This window comes from Mustela lutreola, chromosome 2, assembly GCF_030435805.1.
Source record: "Mustela lutreola isolate mMusLut2 chromosome 2, mMusLut2.pri, whole genome shotgun sequence".
NCBI classification, from domain to species: Eukaryota; Metazoa; Chordata; class Mammalia; order Carnivora; family Mustelidae; genus Mustela; species Mustela lutreola.
Genome location: NC_081291.1, coordinates 118,963,059 through 118,983,584, shown reverse-complemented (window position 1 = coordinate 118,983,584; position 20,526 = coordinate 118,963,059). Strand labels below are relative to the sequence as shown.

Genomic DNA, 20,526 nt, shown 5'->3' with positions numbered 1-20,526 from the left:
AGGGTCTTGGGATCAAGCTCTGCATAGGGCTCTCTGCTCAGCAGGGAGCCTGCTTCATCCTCTCCTCCTGCCTCTCTGCCTACTCTGATCACTCTTTCTGTCAAATAAATAAATTAAATCTTAAAAAAAAAAAAAATGAAAACACTAACTTGAAGGATATATGCCACCCTTATGGCATTATTTATAGTAGCCAAGATCTATTGATAGATGAATAGATAAAGTATCATTTGTAGCAACCCAAGTATCTATTGGTAGATGAATGGATAAAGAAGATGTGGTATATGTATATAGTAGAATATCACTCAACCATTTAAAAAAAAAAAATGAGATCTTCCCATTTGCAACAACATGGGTGGACCTGTAGAGACATTATACCAAAGGAAATAAGCCATATAATTTTACTTATATGTGGAATCTAACAAAACAAATAAAACCAGACTCTTTAGGTACAGAAAACAAACTGGTGATTGTCAGAGGTGAGTTGGGAGGGGGATGGGCACCTTTGCTCCTTTAGTTCTTTCTGTTTTTTACAACTCTTAATTTTTAAACTTGAATTGAGCACTTACACTTCTAGAAATTTTTTCTAATGAAATTCTGCTCCTAGGAATGTATCCTTATGAAAAGATATATACACAAGGTTGTTCAGGGCTACATTGTTTAAACTATCCATAAGGTGGAAAAAACCTACACTCAGCAGTGAGTTATTTAAATTATGCAGTAATCCCCAAAGTACAGTGTTGTATGTGGCCATTAAAAATAATGATGTAGGGGCGCCTGGGTGGCTGTCTGTTAAGCGACTGCCTTCGGCTCAGGTCATGATCCCAGGGTCCTGGGATCAAGCCCCGCATCAGACTGGACTCCCTGCTCATCAGGGAGTCTGCTTCTCCCTCTGCCTACTGCTCTACTTACTTGTACTATCTGTCAAATAAATAAATAAATTTTTTTAAAAATGATGTAGATCTATGTTTTTGATGGGACATGTTAAGTGAGGGAAAATGTTACCAATAGTATTTATGGCATGATTCCATTTTGTTTTTAAGATACATGCATGAAAAAAAAGTCTGGAAAAATACTCCAGAATATTAAGTGTTTGTATTTGAGTAGTGGGATTACCAATGATTCTTATTTCTCTCTTGATGTCTTTTTAAACTAAATCATTTTATAAAATGTGTTTCAGTGTAGGTAGTCTTTATAATCAGAAAAGAGAATAATGAAACTATTTCCATTTTGAATCAAATTAAAGTGTGTATTTGGAGAAATGGCTAGGGAAAGTGCAAGATGAGTTAATCTAGTATGGAACCTGCATAAATAGGTAGGAGTACCTTAGAATCAAGGGACACAGGACAGGTGAAATGAAGGAAGATAGGTCTCTTATTGGAATTTTGCTCTGGGAAATCAAAAGAGTGATCACACATCATCTCCAAAAGATACTCAGGGAAATAGTAGCTGAATTGGTTCTTTGAATCTAAATCCAAAATTGAGGCCGGCATCAGGACTATATAAAATTCCATTAAGTGGAGATAATAAAAAAACTTGTGGTGCTCCCTGATACAAGGAGGTGAAGGAAGTAGAAATAAGAGATTAGCAAGAAACATTGAAGCCAAAGTCTAAGCATCTGTGACCTGGCAGTGGGATAATAGGAACATTTAGAAAGGAATGCTTATTTCTTTGCTAGTGAGATGATTAATATGAAAGTTCTATCTAAAGTGTTCTTCAACTTAGAATTTAGTAGAAAGTGATTGTACACTTGAATTGACTCTATGCTATGGAGCTGTTCTTGTTGCGGAAGCTGGATCTGAAAGGCCAGGCTGTGAAAATCCATTATGATAACGGGCTACTTACTCTAGATTTCAGGCAACCAAAAGTTAAAGAAGGTCTGGAGTTCACTGATAGGTTTTGCTTACTACCCTATCCCCATCACTTAACTCACACATGGTTGTCATTCAGTGAATATTTACGAATGCATGCCCAAGTCAATTAGTGAGTGAATGAATGATTCTAGTCAGGAGACTTTACTTAATAAACTATGGTATGTGTGAGTATTCATTGTTGGCTAAATAATATATGCATCTTTGTGTAGAAATTGTAAATTATGATGACTAAACTAATAAGATATGACATTTTTATTGCCATTTTGAAAACTTTTTTTGTTACCTCATTCATAACTGAAATGGAAATGGCAAGAATATCAGTTTTTTAAAGCTTAATGAATGATGGGTATTTACTTATGTAACTTCTAACATAAAGAATGGACCATTCCAAATACAAAAGGTTAGTTTTGTTTCATGTATAAGAGTGGTGTCAACTATCAAAAATTTTTCACCCACTGATGTTATAAGTAAGTATCATTGGTTTTTTTGTAACATGGTGAATTCTTTGATAGATTCATGGGACGAATGATAATAACTCAACAAATGGAAGAAATTGTAAGGTAAGAATAATTTGCATTGTCACTATTATGTGAGAATTATATTGGGGAGGGACTAAAATCAAGTTAAAGGGAGATTAGGTAAGTAAGCAGCACATTGTGGAAAGGGGTTCATTTAAAAGCATTTAACATTTCATCTTCTAATAATTTGTAGCAGCAATGAGTAAGGACAACAAAAAAAAAATCCCATGAAGTGATATCAAAGTAGTTTAGTAAGATTATTTGTGTATTTGTATTTTTCTGGTAGTTTTATGTAAGGACATAAAAGGAAATAGCCATTCTTGTTCACGTTCTTACATATTTAAATGACCACACTTAGTCTAGAATCCAAAAAAAAGTTTTACATAATGTGTGACAAGTATAAATGTCATATTTAGTGGCCAATCTAGAATCTAATGGCCAGTCTAGTGGCCGGTCATATCTAGTGGCCAATCTCTTATTTACTCTTCTGGTTGTTTTTTTTGTTTGTTTGTTGTTGTTGGTTGTTTTGGTGTGTTTGCCCTCAATATTCAGGTTAATCTCTGGCTCCTGCATGAAAGGCTTTAAGTTATTTCAGAAATGTGTTGATATGATGAGGTTATATTGTTACTCATGACCGCAAAGCCAAATTGAGAATAAATCTTGGAATCAGCCTTTGAACTTCTAGTCCAATTAGCATTCCATTGCTTTTCTGGAGATGTGTTCAGTTAATACTGGCTGCATGAAATAAGTCGCTAACAAGAAGAGTAGAGCATTTTTAAAATGCCATCCTCAAAACAAGGCACCAAAAATATGATACTTCAGCACCAGTTCACATTTTTAATAAACATTAATACAGGAGCACATTCAGTAAACTCATTAACAAAGTCTTTGTAAGTATAGAACCCCTTGCCGAATAAATGAAAATGAAAAATAAAATGAATATGACTAGGTTTTATTTTGATTTCTAGAGTGACATAGTGGGATATATATATGTGGATACATAATCTGAATTTATTAAGATATTGTGGCTGGTAAATCAAAAATCAGTTATGTTACCCGCACTTAAAATGGTTAAAAAAATCAGCCATGTTTTTTGCTAAAGCAACCTGAGTGAACTGATGAATTATCTTTTAATTTGGAAGCTTTCCATTATCATATCCCAGTTTTATATACCAATGTGAGCCCAGTTATTTTGTTCATTGTTAGAACCAACACCAAGTGAAAAAGAGCTATTTTATGCCTTTTGAATAATTAATTTTGGAATATCCATGGAATGTCCTCTAAATATGACTTTCTAATAAAACCATACTTGTTAACCATGTCCCAAATACCTGATCCTTCTTGGTTCTTTAGATTTTTTTAGAGTGTTTGGATTTGCAGACGTCTTCAGAATTGATTCAGATTCTATTTGATTTGGGTAACTGCGTATGTATGTTTCAGAAAAACACAAGGAATATCAACAAAATTAAGGCTTCTTTACTTATCTGTAACAGTCTTATCATTTTGCTATCACTAAGAAAATACAATTTCCTTTCTAGTTATTCCTTCTCATTTTACATCTCCTTTATGGAGAAAAATTCAAACAGCAGGAAGACCCCTGCTCTAAAGAGTACATAGTATGTAGCAAGTATTCAAGTTGTAGTGTCAGTCTTGCCTAGAGAAAGTACTAACTCACTACTACGTTATGTTTTATTATCCAGTGTAATTTTGATCATGGAGAATTGTTGCATTTATATACAAAGTAAACTGTAATTCATGGTTACATTGCATTTTAATTCTGTGTTTTCCATTTAAAAACTTCAAAATTTTGCACAAAATTTTTAAATTTCATGATGTTAAACATTTTTAAATCACTGGTTAATCTTTTGTTGTGTTTTATGTTTAAAAATCTTGAAACTGATGGCTTTGTGAGTTTATTTCTAGGTGTAATCTTGTTTCTGAGCCACTGAGTGGCAGATATTTGTTGTTATGGTCACTTACATAATTGACCTAAACAGCTTTATGGTAACCAAGATTTTGGTTTTATATGGAAGCACTGTTGTAACTATAGCTCAGGGATTTTTCTGCTGCAGATGCCATTTTAGAATTTAATTGAATTTTTAATATATTTAATGCTTTTCTTTTTCCCTAGACCCCTGGGGCCAGAGAGTCTCTTGCTTCGTGGAGCCAGGTTAAAAAACACAAAAGAAATTTTTGGTTTGTATATATTAAAAAAAAGAAATTTCTTTTTAAAGATTTTATTTATTTGAGAGAGAGAGTGAGCACTTGTCGGGGAGGAGCAGAGGAGAGGGAAGAGCAGACTCCCCACTGGGCAAGGACCCCTCCCCCCCGCAAATGTGGGTCTCAGTCCCAGGACCCTGGGATCATGAGCTGTACCAAATGGAGACGCTTAACTGACAGCCTTCCAGGCACCCTGTATTGAAAATTTTAAGTTATAGATTCATGTCAATGCTTTATAGAAAGCATTTCTTTTTGAAAGAGAGGGCACACAAGTGGGGGTGGGTGGGCAGTGGAAGAGAGAGAGAATCTTAAGCAGGCTCCATCCCAGCACAGAGCCTGACACTGGGCTCATTTCACAACCCTGAGATCATGACCCGAGCTGAAAACAAGACTTGGACACTCAACTGACTTAGCCACCTGGGCACCCCTATGTAAAGTATTTTTTAAAGCATAACATTTGGGTTCTTTTGGTTGGATGATTTACTTAGTCAAATGTTGTCTGTAATAATTTTCTTGCAAAGACTGTGTAATAAAATGTATTATTTTTTTGTTGTTGTTAATCCCTATTTTTTAATAACAGACTAGAACCTTGCTCCCTTTTTTTGTGAATACTTGTGAAACATTGCTAAGAAATTCTGATTTTTATGGTGGTTGAGAACCAATATAATCTGGCAACATGGTTAAATAACCACCTATATAATTTCCATTATGATGATTCTTAGATTAGATTAATAAAACCACTGACTCATTCTTTCATCCATTCATTCAATAAATTCTTATTGACCTATGACTGTATGGCAGGTATTATTGGAATGTATACTGACTATGTCAAAAGGATGAATGAATAATGCTCTAGTGTTAGAGATCTAAGTTAATTCACATGTTCTGAGTCAACTCTAGACAAATTGTGAAGTCCTGATAACCTTTGTCTGTCAGCTAGCTTCTCCCATTTTAGGAATGACCTTTCATATACTGCCCAGCCTGTGTTACTGAATGCTTACAGCTTTTGGGGGTCTCTTCTTCATTCTCTTCTTTCCTATTAACTGCTATGTTTTATCTCTCAGTATGAGGCTCTCTGATAAAGATATGTATATCCTTAAAAAAAAACAAAACAGCAAGTGTTGGTGAGGTTGTAGAGAACTTGGAACCCTCATACAGTTTTGGAGGGAATATAAAATGTCACAGCTGCTGTGAACAATAGTGTGGCAGTTCCTCAATGAGTTAAACGTAGAGTTGTTGTTGATCCAGCAATTCTACCTACGATCCAACAGTTCTACTCCTAGATATATACCCAAAAGAATTGAAAATATGTGTTCAAACAAAGACTTGTGTGGGATATTCATAGCAGCACTTTCAATAGCCAAAGGGTAGAAAGTGCCCGATATCCATCAACTAATGAATAGATAAACAAAATGTAGGATACCCATATGATGAAATATTATTCACCCATAAAAAATGAAGTACTGATGCATGCTATAACATGGATAAACACTGAAAACATGCTGAATAAAAGAAGCCAGACACAAAAAGCTTCATATTGTATGATTCCATTTACTTGAGATACCCAGAATAGGAAAATTCATAGAGACAGAAGGTAGCTTTGTGGTTCCCAGGGGCTGGGGAATAGAGGGGAACAGGGAATGATTGCTTAATGGGTACAGGGTTTTCTTTGAGCATGATAAAAATGTCAAGTTAGGGTTGCACAACATTGTGATTGTACACAGAGCCACCAAATTGTATACTTTGAGATTAATAAAATGGTAAACTATATGTAATGTATATTTTATTATAGTTAGAAAAAAGAAAACCATAATCATGTTCTGATGCCCAAAACCAAAGAACATCTCCAGGGCTTTTGGACCCCCTCATGTAATGCTATATTTTAATACATCTCTGTAGCCGGAGCACCTTTCACATTATTAAAATAAAATGTATATTTGAATGCCTTCAGCTGGCTTCTGCTGTTGTCTGCCTCACTACCACCTCTCTACTGCATAGCATTCCAGCTGATTTCTCACATTTCTGTAATTTCAGTGCCCGTTGTCATCTGAGTTATAATCCCTGCCTTTAGAGAGTACTGGTGAAAATTCCAGGATAAATCTTTAGAAAGAGAGCATGATGAATCCTACACTGCTTCTTAGATTTCACTATTTAAGGATGGGTGTGAATATTCCTTGATCATATCTCTGTTTCTAGACATTTTGCTATTTTGTCATACAAACCTCACAACAATTCTGAGATATTTTTTTCCTATATAATGATGGGGAATTTGAGACTTAGATTAAATAACTTGCCCAAGGATCCAGAACTAATAGGTAGCAGAGGTAAAGTCTAAGGTAAGATCTAACTCCAAAGTTTCTTATAAAGCTGGTCTTACCTAACTTCATTCACTCCCCAACTTTAGGCGATTATTACTGTCATTCTTATCTGTCATTCATATAGGCACACATTCTTAAAATAGCACCTTTGTTTATTTCATTTCCTCTGACAGGTTCCCATATTATCTATCCAGTGGTAGAAAATTCTTCTTGACCCTAGATTCTGGCATTCAAGGCCTTTCAAACTCTGACTACATTCCATTGTTCAAAGTGCTTTTCCATTTCTGTGTTAACAGTATTTACTCTATTTATAATGGCCTTCCCTGCTATCTTTACCTTTCCAAATCCTTTTCCTTCATCAGTTTCAACTCTAATAACATCTCTTTCATTCAGGTATATTAATTATAACTCAGAAATACAACCCTCATGCCTTTCCCATCCAACAGGTTGAGTGACTGGAGTTCCCCAGAATTGGACTTGGAAAGCCTTTTAAAAACTCCAAAAAGACTTGAAGGCAAATTATAACAATAATCAGATAATACATTTCCTTTCATGCTAGTGAGTATATCTCTCTTTTGAAATATGCCAGCAGATTATTTTAAAGAACTGTTTTATTTTGCAGGAGTTGCCATCTACACTGGAATGGAAACTAAGATGGCATTAAATTATAAGAGCAAGTCACAGAAACGATCTGCAGTAGAAAAGTAAGAAAACTACTTTCATTTATTTATACATGAATATGTCTGTATTATTCATATATGTTTAAAATACTATATAAAAATATATGTCAGTCAACAAAAGATGGTATCCTTGAGGATAGGGATATATGCATGTAGCATTTTGCACAATGTTTAGCATATAGTAGGTGTTACATTAGGACTTTAAAATAAATGCTGTTGGGTAGTAATGAAATCACTTGATCAGACCAGCCCTCCTACAGATAGCAATTTATAAAATCTGGACAAAAACATAACATGTATTTGAAAATACAGGAGAGTGACACAAAGCAGACAGAAAATGGCAGAGTCTACTCCTGAAAGATGGCAGCAGCAAGGGGAAAGATTTAAGAGTGCAGATTTTTGGGGACACCTGGGTGGCTCAGTGGGTTAAAACCTCTGCCTTCAGAGGTTCAATCCTGGGATCGAGCCCCGCATTGGGCTCTCTGCTGAGCAGGTAGCCTACTTTCCCCCCTCTCTCTGCCTACTTGTGATCTCTGTCAAATAAATATATAAAATCTTTTTAAAAAAATGCAGATTTTTGTCTGAAGGCATTCCCCAATTCATGTACTGCATAGGGCATCAGAGAGCCTGAGCTTTACAAAATTTAAGTATTAGAGGACAGGGCTTAAAGCTGGAAGAACAGCTAGACAGAGAAGAACCAGGTAAGGGAGGGAGCCACAGAAGGGAATGAACTCTAAAACCTGCACTTAAATTATGCCCAAATCTTTGGTGACTGTGTAGAGGAGACCCAGTGGGCTTGGCACAAGAACAGTATCAGGAAGCTGAAAGAACAGAAAAGAGAATTTTGCTGTTGCCTGTTGCAGTGGAGACAGACTTTGATATTTGAGCCTAGCCAAGTTAACTTCCTGCTAAAATGAAAATCAGCACTCTTCCGAGGAACATAAAAGAGTGCAGAATCTGTACGACCATTATTTATAAAATCCAATAATAAAAAATAAGTAGACATCTGAAGAAAATGTAACTTGCATTTAAGAGAAAAAGCATTCAATAAAACTGTCACCATAATGTTCTGTATCTTGTATTGGCAATTAAGGTCTTTAAAGCAGATATTGTAAGTATTTTCAAGAACCTAAAGGAAGATGGGAATAAACATGTAAAATATCAGCAAAGAAATGGAAACTGTAGAAAACAGTATGGAGTTTCCTCAAAAAGTTAGTAATAGAATGGCCCTATGATCCAGCAATTGCACTACAAAGGATACAGAATTACCGAGTTGAAGGGATACATACACCCTGATGTTTATCACAGCATTATCAACAATAGACCAAATTATGGGAAGAGCCCAAGTGTCCACTGACTGATGGATGGATAAAGAAGTGGTTTATATACACAAGGGAGTATTACTCAGCCATAAAAAGATTGAGAAATAACCATTTGCGACAATGTGGTTGGAGCTAGAGAGTAATAGGCTAAGTAAAATAAGTTAGAGAAAGACAAATACCATATGATTCCACTCATATGTGGAATTTAAGGAAGAAAACAAATGCACATGGCAGGTGGGCAAGAGACAAACCAAGAAACAGACTCTTTTAACTATAGAGAATTAACTGATGGGAATTACCAGAGGGAAGGTGGGCAGGGGTGGGTTAAATAGGTGATGGCAATTAAGAAAGGCACTTGTGGGGTGAGCAACTGGGTGTTGTATGTGGGTGATGAATCACTAAATTCTACACCTGAAGCTAGTGTTGTACCATATGTTAACTGAGTAGAATTTAAATAAAAAACTTGGAGGAGGAAATGGAACTATAAAAAAAGAATTCAGTGCATATTTTTGAGTTGAAAATATAATTACTGAAATGTAAGTGCCAATAGATGGGCCCAACACCAGATAGAAGAAAGCAGAAGAAATTGTTGGTGAATTTAAAAAAGCAGTAGAAGTTATTCAGTCTGAAGAACAGGGAGAAAAATGATTGAGGAAAAAATGAACAGAGTTTCAGAGCCATGTGAGACAATAGTACTAAGCTCTCTGTCTAATTGAGTCCAAAAGAGAAGAGAGCAAAAGGGGCAGGATAAAACTGTTTGAAAAAATAATAATGGAAAATATCTAAAATTTGAGAAAAAACAGTGATAATTTAAATCCAACAAATCAAAATTTGTGGACTCAAGAAAAAACTTAAGTTGAAGAGAAATTTCTAGCTATAAGTATTTATATGAGAAAGGAAGAAAGGCTTAAAATTCATCATCTACATTTCTGCTTTAGGAAGCTAGAGAAAGAGGAGCAATTTGAGCCAATCAGAGAAGAGAGAGAAAAAATATTAAAGATGTGAGCTGAAACCAATAGAATAGAAAACAAATAATAGACAAAATTAACAAAGCCAAAACTTGTTTCTTTGGAAATATTAACAAAATTGATAAACCTCTACCTAGATTGAGAGATTAAGGGGAAAAAGAAGTGGTAGGAGAGAAAACTACAAAATTGCCAACACCAAGGATGAAAGACAGAATATCAGTACAGATCCTATCTACTGTGGTTACTTTATCCACAGATAAAGAAATATTTTGAACAACTTTATCTAAGTTTTTCAACTTAGATGAAATGGGTAAATTCTTCGAAAATACAACTTACACTATTGACACAGGATGGAACAAAGTCTAGATAGCCCTATTATCTGTCAAAGAGAATTAATTTATTATTTTTTTAAAAATAGGTCCACACCAAAGGATAGTCTTTTCAACACACGGTGCTGGAACAACTGGACGTACAAATGCCAGAAACCAAACCTTAACCCTTACCTCTCACCTCATACAAAAGCAACTCAGGGGTACCTGGGTGCCTCAGTCAGTTAAGTGTTTAACTCTTGGTTTTAGCTCAGGTCATGATGTCAAAGTCATGAGATCAAGTGCCACATGCTGAGTGTGGAGCCCCCTTGAGACTCTCTCTTACTTGTTCTCAAATAAATAAATCTTAAAAAACAAACAAAAAACTGGCTTAAAATGTAAGACCCAAACATAAGAACTTAATCTATAAAACATGGGAGAAAATATTTGTGACCTTGGGTTAAGGAAAGATTTCTTAGATAGGAAATATATAAGAAAGTAATAAAAAACAAAACCACAAATTGTAAATTAAACTTCGTCAAAATTAAAACTTCACACCTGAAACTAATATTACACTGTATGTTACTGCTAAATAATAATAATAATAATAATAATAATAATAAAACTTCTACATTTCCATAAGACACTGTTAAAAAAAAATGAAAAGAGAAGCCACAGATTAGGAAAAATATTTACAAAGCACATATTTTGTAAGGACTCATATCGAGAACATGCATGCATTTTCATCACTTCTTTTAAACATTTTCCTAGAAGCCTTTTTCAGTGCCACAAGACAAAGAAATAAAAGGCATAAATACTGAAAATTGTGCTTACCAGAGGGCACAGGATTTTTCATATAGACAGTGTACTCAACAATAAAATTATTAGGATTAATAAGTGAGTTTTAGCAAGGTCAGAACTATAAAACGTGGTGAGAGATGTTTATTTAATGGAGAAATCACATTATTAGATTGGCAGGCTCAGTATTGTTAAGCTGTCAGCTGATATATAGATTCTTTCAATACTAATTAAAATCCCAGCAAGCTTCTTTGTGTAATTGGTGAGATTCCAAAATGCGTATTGGGGTTGCCTGGTTAGATCAGTCAGACGTCTGACTCCTGATTTTGGCTTGGGCATGGTCTTGGGGTCTTGGGATCGAGTCCTGCCTCAGGCTCCATGGTTAGCAGAGTGTGCTTGAGATTCTCCCTCTCCTGCTTGTGTTGTCTCTCTCCCTCTTTCTAAATACATAAATAAAATCTTTAAATAAATAAAACGCATATGTAGAATGAATAAAGAAAACAGTCTCGAGAAACCTGGAGAATTTATATTATATCTGACTTTAAGACTTACTATAATGCTACAGTAAATGTAGTATGGTATTAGCAAAAAAGATGTTTCAGTAGAAACATGTTTCAGTAGAGAAATAAATCCATTTACATATGGCCAATTGATTTTTAGTCAAAGTGTTAGGTAAATTCAATGAAGAGAATGATAGTTTTGGGGCACCTGGGTGGCTCAGTGGGTTATGTGTCTGCCTTCTGCTAAGGTCCTGATCTCAGGGTCTTGGGATCAAGCCCTGCGTTGAGCTCCCTGCTCAGTGGGGAGTCTGCTCCTCCCTCTCCCTCTGCTTCTCCCCCTGCTTGTGCTTTCTCTTAACCTCTTTCTCTCTCTCAAATAAATAAAATCTTTTTAAAAAATTAAAGAAAACGATGGTCTTTTCAATAAATTATGCAACAACAGTTGGATATCCACATGAGAAAAAAATTATAAACCTCAATTCCTACCTCATATCATACACTAAAAAGTTTTTGAAGATGGGTCATATACCTGACTGTAAAGGCTAAAACTATAAAACTTTTAGGAGAAAACTTAAGAAGATATCTTTACAACCTAGGGATAGGTAAATATTTTTTAGGACACAAAACCAATAACCACAAAGGAAAAAATTGGTTAACTGTACTTTCTCAATATTAAGAACTTCTCACACTACACAATTAAGGAAATGAACAAGGAAACCACAAACTGAGAGACTTATTCATAAAACATCTGTCTGACAACTTGTATCCAGAATACATTATGAGCTCATACGTCTATAAGATGTTTATAATAAAAAGAAAAACAATGCAATGAAAAAAAGTGGATATACAAGTGGAGCAGAGAAATTTTCACAAAGAAAATATACAAATGGCAAATAAACATATGAAAATGTGTACAACATTATTAGTCATAAGAGAGATCCAAACTAAAACTACAAAGCGATACATACCAATATACACTTAGTGGAATGGCAAAAATTAAAAAGCCTAAAAATATTGGCAATGATATGGAGCAGCTGGAACTCTTAATTCTGAATAATCAATGGGTCAAAGAGGAAATCTCAAAGAACATTTTAAAAAATATCAAGAAATTAATGAAAGTACAGTGTCAATTTTTATACGATGAAGCTAAAGCAATGCCGAGAAGGAAATTTATAGCACTTGTATTAGACAGGGTTTCCCAAAGAAACAGAACCAGTAGGATATATATTTATTATAGTAGTTGGCTCATGGGTTGTAGAGGCCACGAGGTCCCACAGTCTGCCATCTGCAAGCTGCAGAACCAGAAAAGCTGATGGTATAATGCAGTCAGCATCCAAAGGCCTGAGAACCAGGGAGCTGGCCACTGATAAAAAACCTGGAGCTCTGATGTTTCAGCTCAAGAAAAGAGAAAATGTCCTTTGCCTTTTGTATTTTTGGGGGGTCATCAATGATGATACCCCCCCACGTTGGTGAGGACGTGTCTTTCTTCTGAGTCTATTGAATCAAATACTAATCTCTTTCAGACACACACTCATAGACACACCCCAAAATATTATTTTATCGGCTGTCTGGGCATTGCTTAGCCCAGTCAATTTGACATTCAAGATTAACTATCACAGAACTAAATACTTACATCAGGAAAGAAACACCAGGAGCATCTGGGTGGCTCAGTCGGTTAAGCAACTGACTTGATTTTAGCTCAGGTCATGATCTGCAGGGTTCTGGGATTGACCCCACATCGGGCTCTGTGCTCAGCAGGGAGTCAGGATTTTCTCCCTTTGCTCCTCCTGCTGCTTGTACTTGCTTTCTCTCTAAAATAACTAAATAAATATTTTTTCAAAAAATAAAAAGAAACACCAAGGACAGATACTAAGATTAGAAACAATACCATTTGCAATCATTCTCAAAAAAGGAAATACCTACTTGTACATCTAATGAAATGCATAGAGGATCTGTGTGCTGAAAAGTTACAAAATGCTGATGAAAGAATCAGAGATGTAATGTTAAGCTTGCCTAGCGAAATACTATAATACAAGCCTGCCTGGTAAAAGAACAGGGATTCTAAAGTTAGTTCCTGACTTGTGTGATTTTAGTAAATTTATAGAATGATTTTGGGGCTTTGATCTTCATCATTAAAAAGGAAGTGATATCCTCATAGAGGTTTTAGAAAGATTAGACAAGTGAGTGGATGTAACAATGTTTTGTAAAATCTTAATAATACACAAATCTTAGTTATATTTACACTTAAAATTAGATCCTGAAAATTTTTAAAAGATTAGAATAATTACTTATGGCAAGAAAAACTGGCCAAAGCTGTCATTTACTTAAGCATTTTGAACAGTAATATAACTAATTCAAGTAGGCTTATAATCTTATGTATTGGTTATTTTATCACTAGTAAACAGATTCTGTTGAATGGTCATTTCTTAAAATATGAAGATTGTTTCCTTTAAATAGCTACTGTGATATTTTATATATTTTTATATCTTATTTAATACCAGTATAAAATTTCCAGGCAGATGAATATAGTAACACATAATTGACATGTTTTATGTTCTTCTTTTTCTCATTTCAGGTCAATGAATACATTTTTGATAATTTATCTAATAATCCTTATTTCTGAAGCCATCATCAGTACTATCTTGAAATATACATGGCAAGCTGAAGAAAAATGGGATGAACCTTGGTATAACCAAAAAACAGAACATCAAAGAAATAGTAGTAAGGTATTTTATGGTGTTCTTGACTCTGCTCTAAAGGAAACTTTATTCTTTGGCACAGTTACTGATTTGGTAGTGACTTCTGATAGGAGTGACCACTGAGCTCTTCAAAAACCATTACTACTGAAGGGTGACAAAACGACACTGTAAGTGAAGAGTGGCCAGCATGTTTATACTGGTATGCTCTTTGCATTTTAGGGCATAAGCAGTTGTATTCCCCATGGCATGATTTGAGTAGTTACAAGAGATCACAGAAATTTAAATCATCTATAATGACATTTCTCTTCAGTACTACAAACTCATTTTTTTTAATTCTGTTTACTGTGTGCTGTAAGTGAATAAAAAAGTAAGTTGATTTCCAGTTCTGTGAATAATTCAAGAAGTCTTACTGTCAGTCTACTGATGGTGTGAAATAACACAAAATATGTCATATTAAGTTTTAAACTGAATATGGACTAGCAGGAAAATTTAACATGCAATTTTGGTAAATAATTATTCTCCAGATTTCACATTTGATTAAAATACAAATATTAGAAGACAGAAGAAACCACAAAGCAGATCACAGAACACAGTTTCCATATGATTCATAATTATGTATTTTACCTTTCACAGAATACATGTTAAAATGTGATACTGCTATGCTATTGAAGTAAGCTATTACTATATAATCTGTGTTTTCATTTCCAGCAGTTCTGGCCCAGCAGTTCTGGACTAACAGTTCTTAAACAGTTGTTTTGTTTTGTTTTTTTAATTGCAGTCAGTTTTTCATTATCTGTGATTTTGAAAGGTGCAAATAGAATGGTAAATATACTCCAGGGATTGCAATTATAATTTTGCTAAAGATTGTTTCAGTCACACCAGGCTGAAACAAGCTGCTGAAAAGTAACAGGTAGTTCAAATTTAACCTTTCTTCTTTTACTTTGTTCAAGATCCTAATGAACAATAAAACAAAAGAAATGTATTAAAGAAGCAGTTCAAAAAATGAATTTTAATTCATGAGATTTCTGCTTCAGAATATAGTTGATGGTCTGTTTAGAATGAAACTTTCTGATAATGCTCTTCAGTATTACTAAGGAAGTTCTTATGTGTTTTCTCTTATCAAGCCATCATTTTTCTCCCTAGATTCTGAGATTTATTTCAGACTTCCTGGCTTTTTTGGTACTCTACAATTTCATCATTCCAATTTCATTATATGTGACAGTCGAAATGCAGAAATTTCTTGGATCATTTTTCATTGGCTGGGATCTTGATCTTTATCATGAAGAGTCAGGTCAGAAAGCTCAAGTCAATACTTCTGATCTGAATGAGGAGCTTGGACAGGTAAAAAGATCTTTGTAATATGTTTTTCTAATTTATTATTTTTCTTGAAACCGTACATGTACAAAGACTAACACAAGTACAAAGAAAAATGTTATGAGGCTTATACCACAAAATAGTCCTACTTTCCTCCATGCCTAACTCTTGTTTCCCATTTTTTTTTTTTTAAGATTTTATTTATTTATTTGACAGGCAGAGATCACAAGTAGGCAGAGAGGCAGGTGGTGGCGGGGGCAGGGGGCAGGCTCCCTGCTGAGCAGAGAGCCTGATGTGGAGCTTGATCCCAGGATCCTGAGACCATGACCTGAGCTGAAGGCAGAGGCTTAACCCTCTGAATCATCCAGATGCCCCAGTTTTAGTCATTTATTATGGAATATAAAGATATAATTTTATGCTACTGTTTTATATATACATACCCAGATATATACCCACTTTGCCTCCCCATAGCCTCCCTAATGTTTTTATATCACAATTAGGGATTTAATAAATATTTATTTATTGGCCTTATTTTGACTCTTAGTATTGTGCACTAATTTAGAGTTCTTCAAGTATGCCTTTATGATACTACAATTACATTTTTGTTTTTATATATTATTTTCCCTAGAATTAATTGCTCTGTTTTTTTATGCTTAATTGCTTAATTTTTATATACCACAAACAAGTTTCTGATCAATATATGAAACATCTCTTTACATATTCAAACACATTAGGTAATCTAGGTTTCCTTTCTTTTTCTCTCTTTCTTTTTTTTCTTGGCAGCATTTTTGGAGTCTTTTGTCTTCTTCAATATGGACTTATATCTGAGCCTGCTTCTCAGCTGTCACCCAAGGACTTCCCTATACCATTACCCTAGAAATTCCTTTACCTCTGTCTTGTTTTGGATCTCCTGGATCCTATGTTGGCCCACCTGTGACTTATTCTCTCATTTTGGTGGAACACATGTTCAAATAACTCCCTGGCAAAGGATGCATGAGAGGAAAATATTTTGAGGCTTGGCGTGGCTGAAAATATCTTTATTCCCTTTTTTTCTTTATCCCTTTTTTTGCACTTGATTAATGTACTTATGTAATGCATCCCAGGTTGGAAGCTGGTTTTCCCCCAAATTTTAAGAACATTTCTCCATTTTTTTTCTAGCTTCCAGTGTTGCTCTTGAGAAATTCAGTGCCATTTTGATTCCCAGTTCTTTATGTGTGATCTGTTATTTTATCTCTGGAAATGTTTAAGATCTTTTCTTTATGTGATAATTCTGAAATTTCATGATGGTGTGAGTCATTTTATTTTTTTCTTTCATTGGACAATGAGCTCTGTGAGCCCTTTCAGTCTGGAAATATGTGTACTTCAATTCTAGGCGCTTTTCTTACATTATTTCTTTGATAACATCTTCTTTTTAAATTTAGTATTTGGATATATCAGACCATTTATCTTGATTCTTTCTTTCTTTGACTTTCAACTTGCATTTACTTATTTGTTTTTCTAATTCTGGGAGAATCTATCAACTTTATCTTTCTACCTAACTTTTTAAAAATTTCTGTTATAATATTTTTAATTTCTAATATTCCAGCATATCTGAATGTCTTCTTTTAATTGCATCTTATTCCTTTTCTTGAATATCATCTATTTTTTTAGCTCTCTCAGGATATTAATGATGGTTTTTTAAAGTCTTCTGTTCCCTACATTTTCTGTTTGTTCCTAGTTCCTTTTTCAATACAGTTAGTTATGCTACAATGTGACAAAGCATTCCTAAAAATTGCCATGCTATGTAAAATTACTTAGTAAAAACCACAGGCCTAATGGAATTAGGAGTGCAACAAAAAAATTATCAGTTAAGATAAATTGTTAAGAAATACATAAATACTGGGGTACCTGAGTGGCTCTGTCAGTTGTCTGACAGAGGGTGTCTGACTCTTGATTTCTGCTCAGGTCATGATCTCAGGGGCCCAGTCCTCACTGGTGGCAAGTCGGCTTGAGGAGTCTCTTTTTCCCTCTCTCTGCCCTACCTTCCCCATTCATGTGCGTACCTGTGCACGCTTACTCTCTCTCAAATAAATAAATAAATCTTAAAAAACATACATAAATACTCTAATATATGTGGCATTTTGTCTTGAAAAAGACCACATGCAGAAGTAACCAGGAGAAGTGCTGCAACCTGTGTGTCATTGTGAAGTATAGAAAGGAAGGTTATCTGAAAATAGAAGTAGATGGGGTGTGTCTTATACCACCTATGATGACCTGAGATGGCTGGTAGCTGTTTGAGTTGTGTACATTTCATGTGTTCCTTGTGTGCAGTTTGCTGCTATTTCTCACAGAGGAAATTATGCATAACCAAATGCACAGTCCACATTATGCTCAAATTGTTCCCTTATATATCAGTTATATTGTTACAGATTCATGTTTTAATATGTTGTTTATGTTTAATTTGTTTAACATGTTATAGATTCAAGACACTGTTGTAGCAGAACTAACTAATTTGTTTTAGGCTCTACCTTTTTTTTAAGGAGTGATCCTCAAATGAAAGCAAATCTTTGGGTTTTCCTTACAAGCCTAGAATTCTTCCCTAGAAAATCCCAGCTGTCCTGCTGGGTTTTTTTCTTTTTCTTTTTTTTTGACATATTCCATAGTGTCAGTACTGGTCTTTCCTCAGTTTCCCCAGGGAGAATTACCACAGTTAGTATTTCTGCTGATTGTGATTGTTAAAGTCATCTGGTAGAAGTCTCCCTGTTTTTAGCATACTGTCACACTTCTGTTTTCAGCTGTCTCACACCTGTTTTCAGCTTGCCCAGGGGCTCAGATTCTCTCTGGTTCAATCCTGGTCTTCCAAGTATTAAAAATCTTCCAACTATTACTCAGATAGGTGAAGGGCAGTCTCAGGTTTGCAAGTTATGAGGGGATTGCCGGTTTCATACTGTTCCTGGTACCTCCATTTTCATCCTCATCCTGTACTTTCACATTCAGTAGTAGCTGTTACATCTACTTCCTGAGAGTTTTTGGAAAAGGCTTTTCCCCCATTGCTTAGGTTTCATATTCTAAATTTTGTTAAGTCACTTACCACTCATTCCTCTCTTGTCTTCCAAACTTGTCATATCTCCCTTCTCATGTTGTCTCATCTGCCATTATTTTTGTTTTTTTCTAACTCCTTTACTCTTATTTTAGTAAAGTCTCAAGAGGAACAAAGATAATTGTATTTTCTTAACCTACCATTTTTAACCAGAAGTTGATCCATTTATTTTTAGCATTTAAGAGACTGATAGTAATTTATGCTGAATATTAATTCATGTCACATATCTTTAATTATGTATCACATATTCAAGACCTAAAAAGCCTGTTTCTACTACTACTTTGAACACTTTATCTCCCCCAATTTTTCTTTCCTTTGACCTTTTCCATCCCAGGTTTCCCCTCTTCCTCTTGTCCTCATATTAGAATATTGTTTTTTGGATCCTCACACTATTTATGCATACCCATATTTGCTTTCTCTTTAAGACATGTTAAGTGATAAACTTTTAAAATTTCTAACTCATCTAAGTCTCTCTTTTTACTTTTAAGCCTGCAAGTATTTCATAATATGTTTATTGCCTCTATTCTTTTATGGTTTTTTTTTTAAGATTTTATTTATTTATTTACTTATAAATGTTTAATTTTTTAATTTTTTATAAACATATAATATATTTATTTATTTGACAGACAGAGATCACAAGAAGGCAGAGAGGCAGGGAGAGAGAGAGAGGGAGACGCGGGCTCCCTGCTAAGCAGAGAGCCCGATGCGGGGTTCTATCCCAGGACCCTGGGATCATGACCTGAGCTGAAGGCAGAGGCTTTAACCCACTGAGCCACCCAGGTGCACCTCTTTTATCTGTTTTTATACCAATGAAATCTACTTTGTCATATTCTGTGTCATTTTATTTCCATACTATCAAAGAAACTGCTCTTAAGATGGTGTATAGTGCCCTCTCTATAACTAAACTTAAAAGTTAAAACTTCTTGTTTATATATATATACATATATATGTATATAGATAGATAGATAGATAGATAGATAGATAGATATAGATATATTTGATAGAGAGCACAAGAAGGCAGAGCAGCAGGCAGAGGGAGAGAAAGAAGCAGGCTCCCTGCTGAACAGGAAGCCTGATGTGGGGCTCGATCCCAGAGCCCTGGGATCATGACCAGAGCCGAAGGCAGACACTTAACCCACTGAGCCACCCAGGTGCCCCAATATAGTTTTAAAAATCAAAGTTAATTTATTTATCTCTATCATCTAAATTCTGAAGAGTCCTCCATGACTGATATATCTGTGTCTATTCTAATCATCTTTGAAATATTATTTCTGTTTGACTGCTGATGTATTTTATATCATAATTTTTTTATAACTTATTATTCTTCCTGATCTAAAAGTTTCTTATTAACTTGTGTAGGTAAGTGACATCTCTCTGTATCCATCTTTATAATTCAACATTCGCTGTAAGTAGTGGGCTATCTATAATATCACATCGCAAAGGTAAACTATTTAATCTTTTATTTCTAATTCCAACATGTTTTAGATCTATGACTGGTAAGTTATTTAACCCAACTCTTCCTTTGTTTCTTTTTCTCTAAAATAATAATAGTACCTACCTCATGGAGTTGTTGACAAGATAAAATGAGTTAGAACACTTAGCAATGCTGGCAGTCTAATGATTGCTACACAATTATTGGCTTTTATTATTACTATTTTAAGTAGCAGAATTCCTGCATCTCAGATGTTGTAGTTATCTTTACTGTTTGCAAGAAAATGAACTTTAAGGTGTATTTTCACACTTTATTTCTTGGTCCAGGCAATTTTTTCCAGCTTTAACTCTGCCTCCCTTTTTGTATGTTGAGGCTTTTATTCTGCAATCTTGCTGAACTCATTTATTCTAGCAGTTTTTTAGTGGATTCCTTAGGATTTTCTATATACAAGGTCATGTTATCTACAAATGGTTTTACTTCTTTTCCAGTCTGAATACCT

General features: G+C 34.7%; 1 protein-coding gene across 3 annotated transcripts in view; it reads left to right on the top strand.

Annotated features, from left to right (window-relative positions):
- ATP11B (ATPase phospholipid transporting 11B (putative)) overlaps positions 1-20,526 on the top strand; it is a 122,674-nt gene that overhangs the window by 38,758 nt on the left and 63,390 nt on the right. For all 3 annotated transcript variants that reach the window (XM_059163376.1, XM_059163377.1, XM_059163378.1), the window contains exons 8-12: positions 2,384-2,431; positions 4,521-4,585; positions 7,550-7,631; positions 14,079-14,229; positions 15,346-15,543. In XM_059163376.1, coding sequence (XP_059019359.1) covers positions 2,384-2,431; positions 4,521-4,585; positions 7,550-7,631; positions 14,079-14,229; positions 15,346-15,543 — 544 coding nt within the window. The remainder of the gene's footprint in view (positions 1-2,383; positions 2,432-4,520; positions 4,586-7,549; positions 7,632-14,078; positions 14,230-15,345; positions 15,544-20,526) is intronic.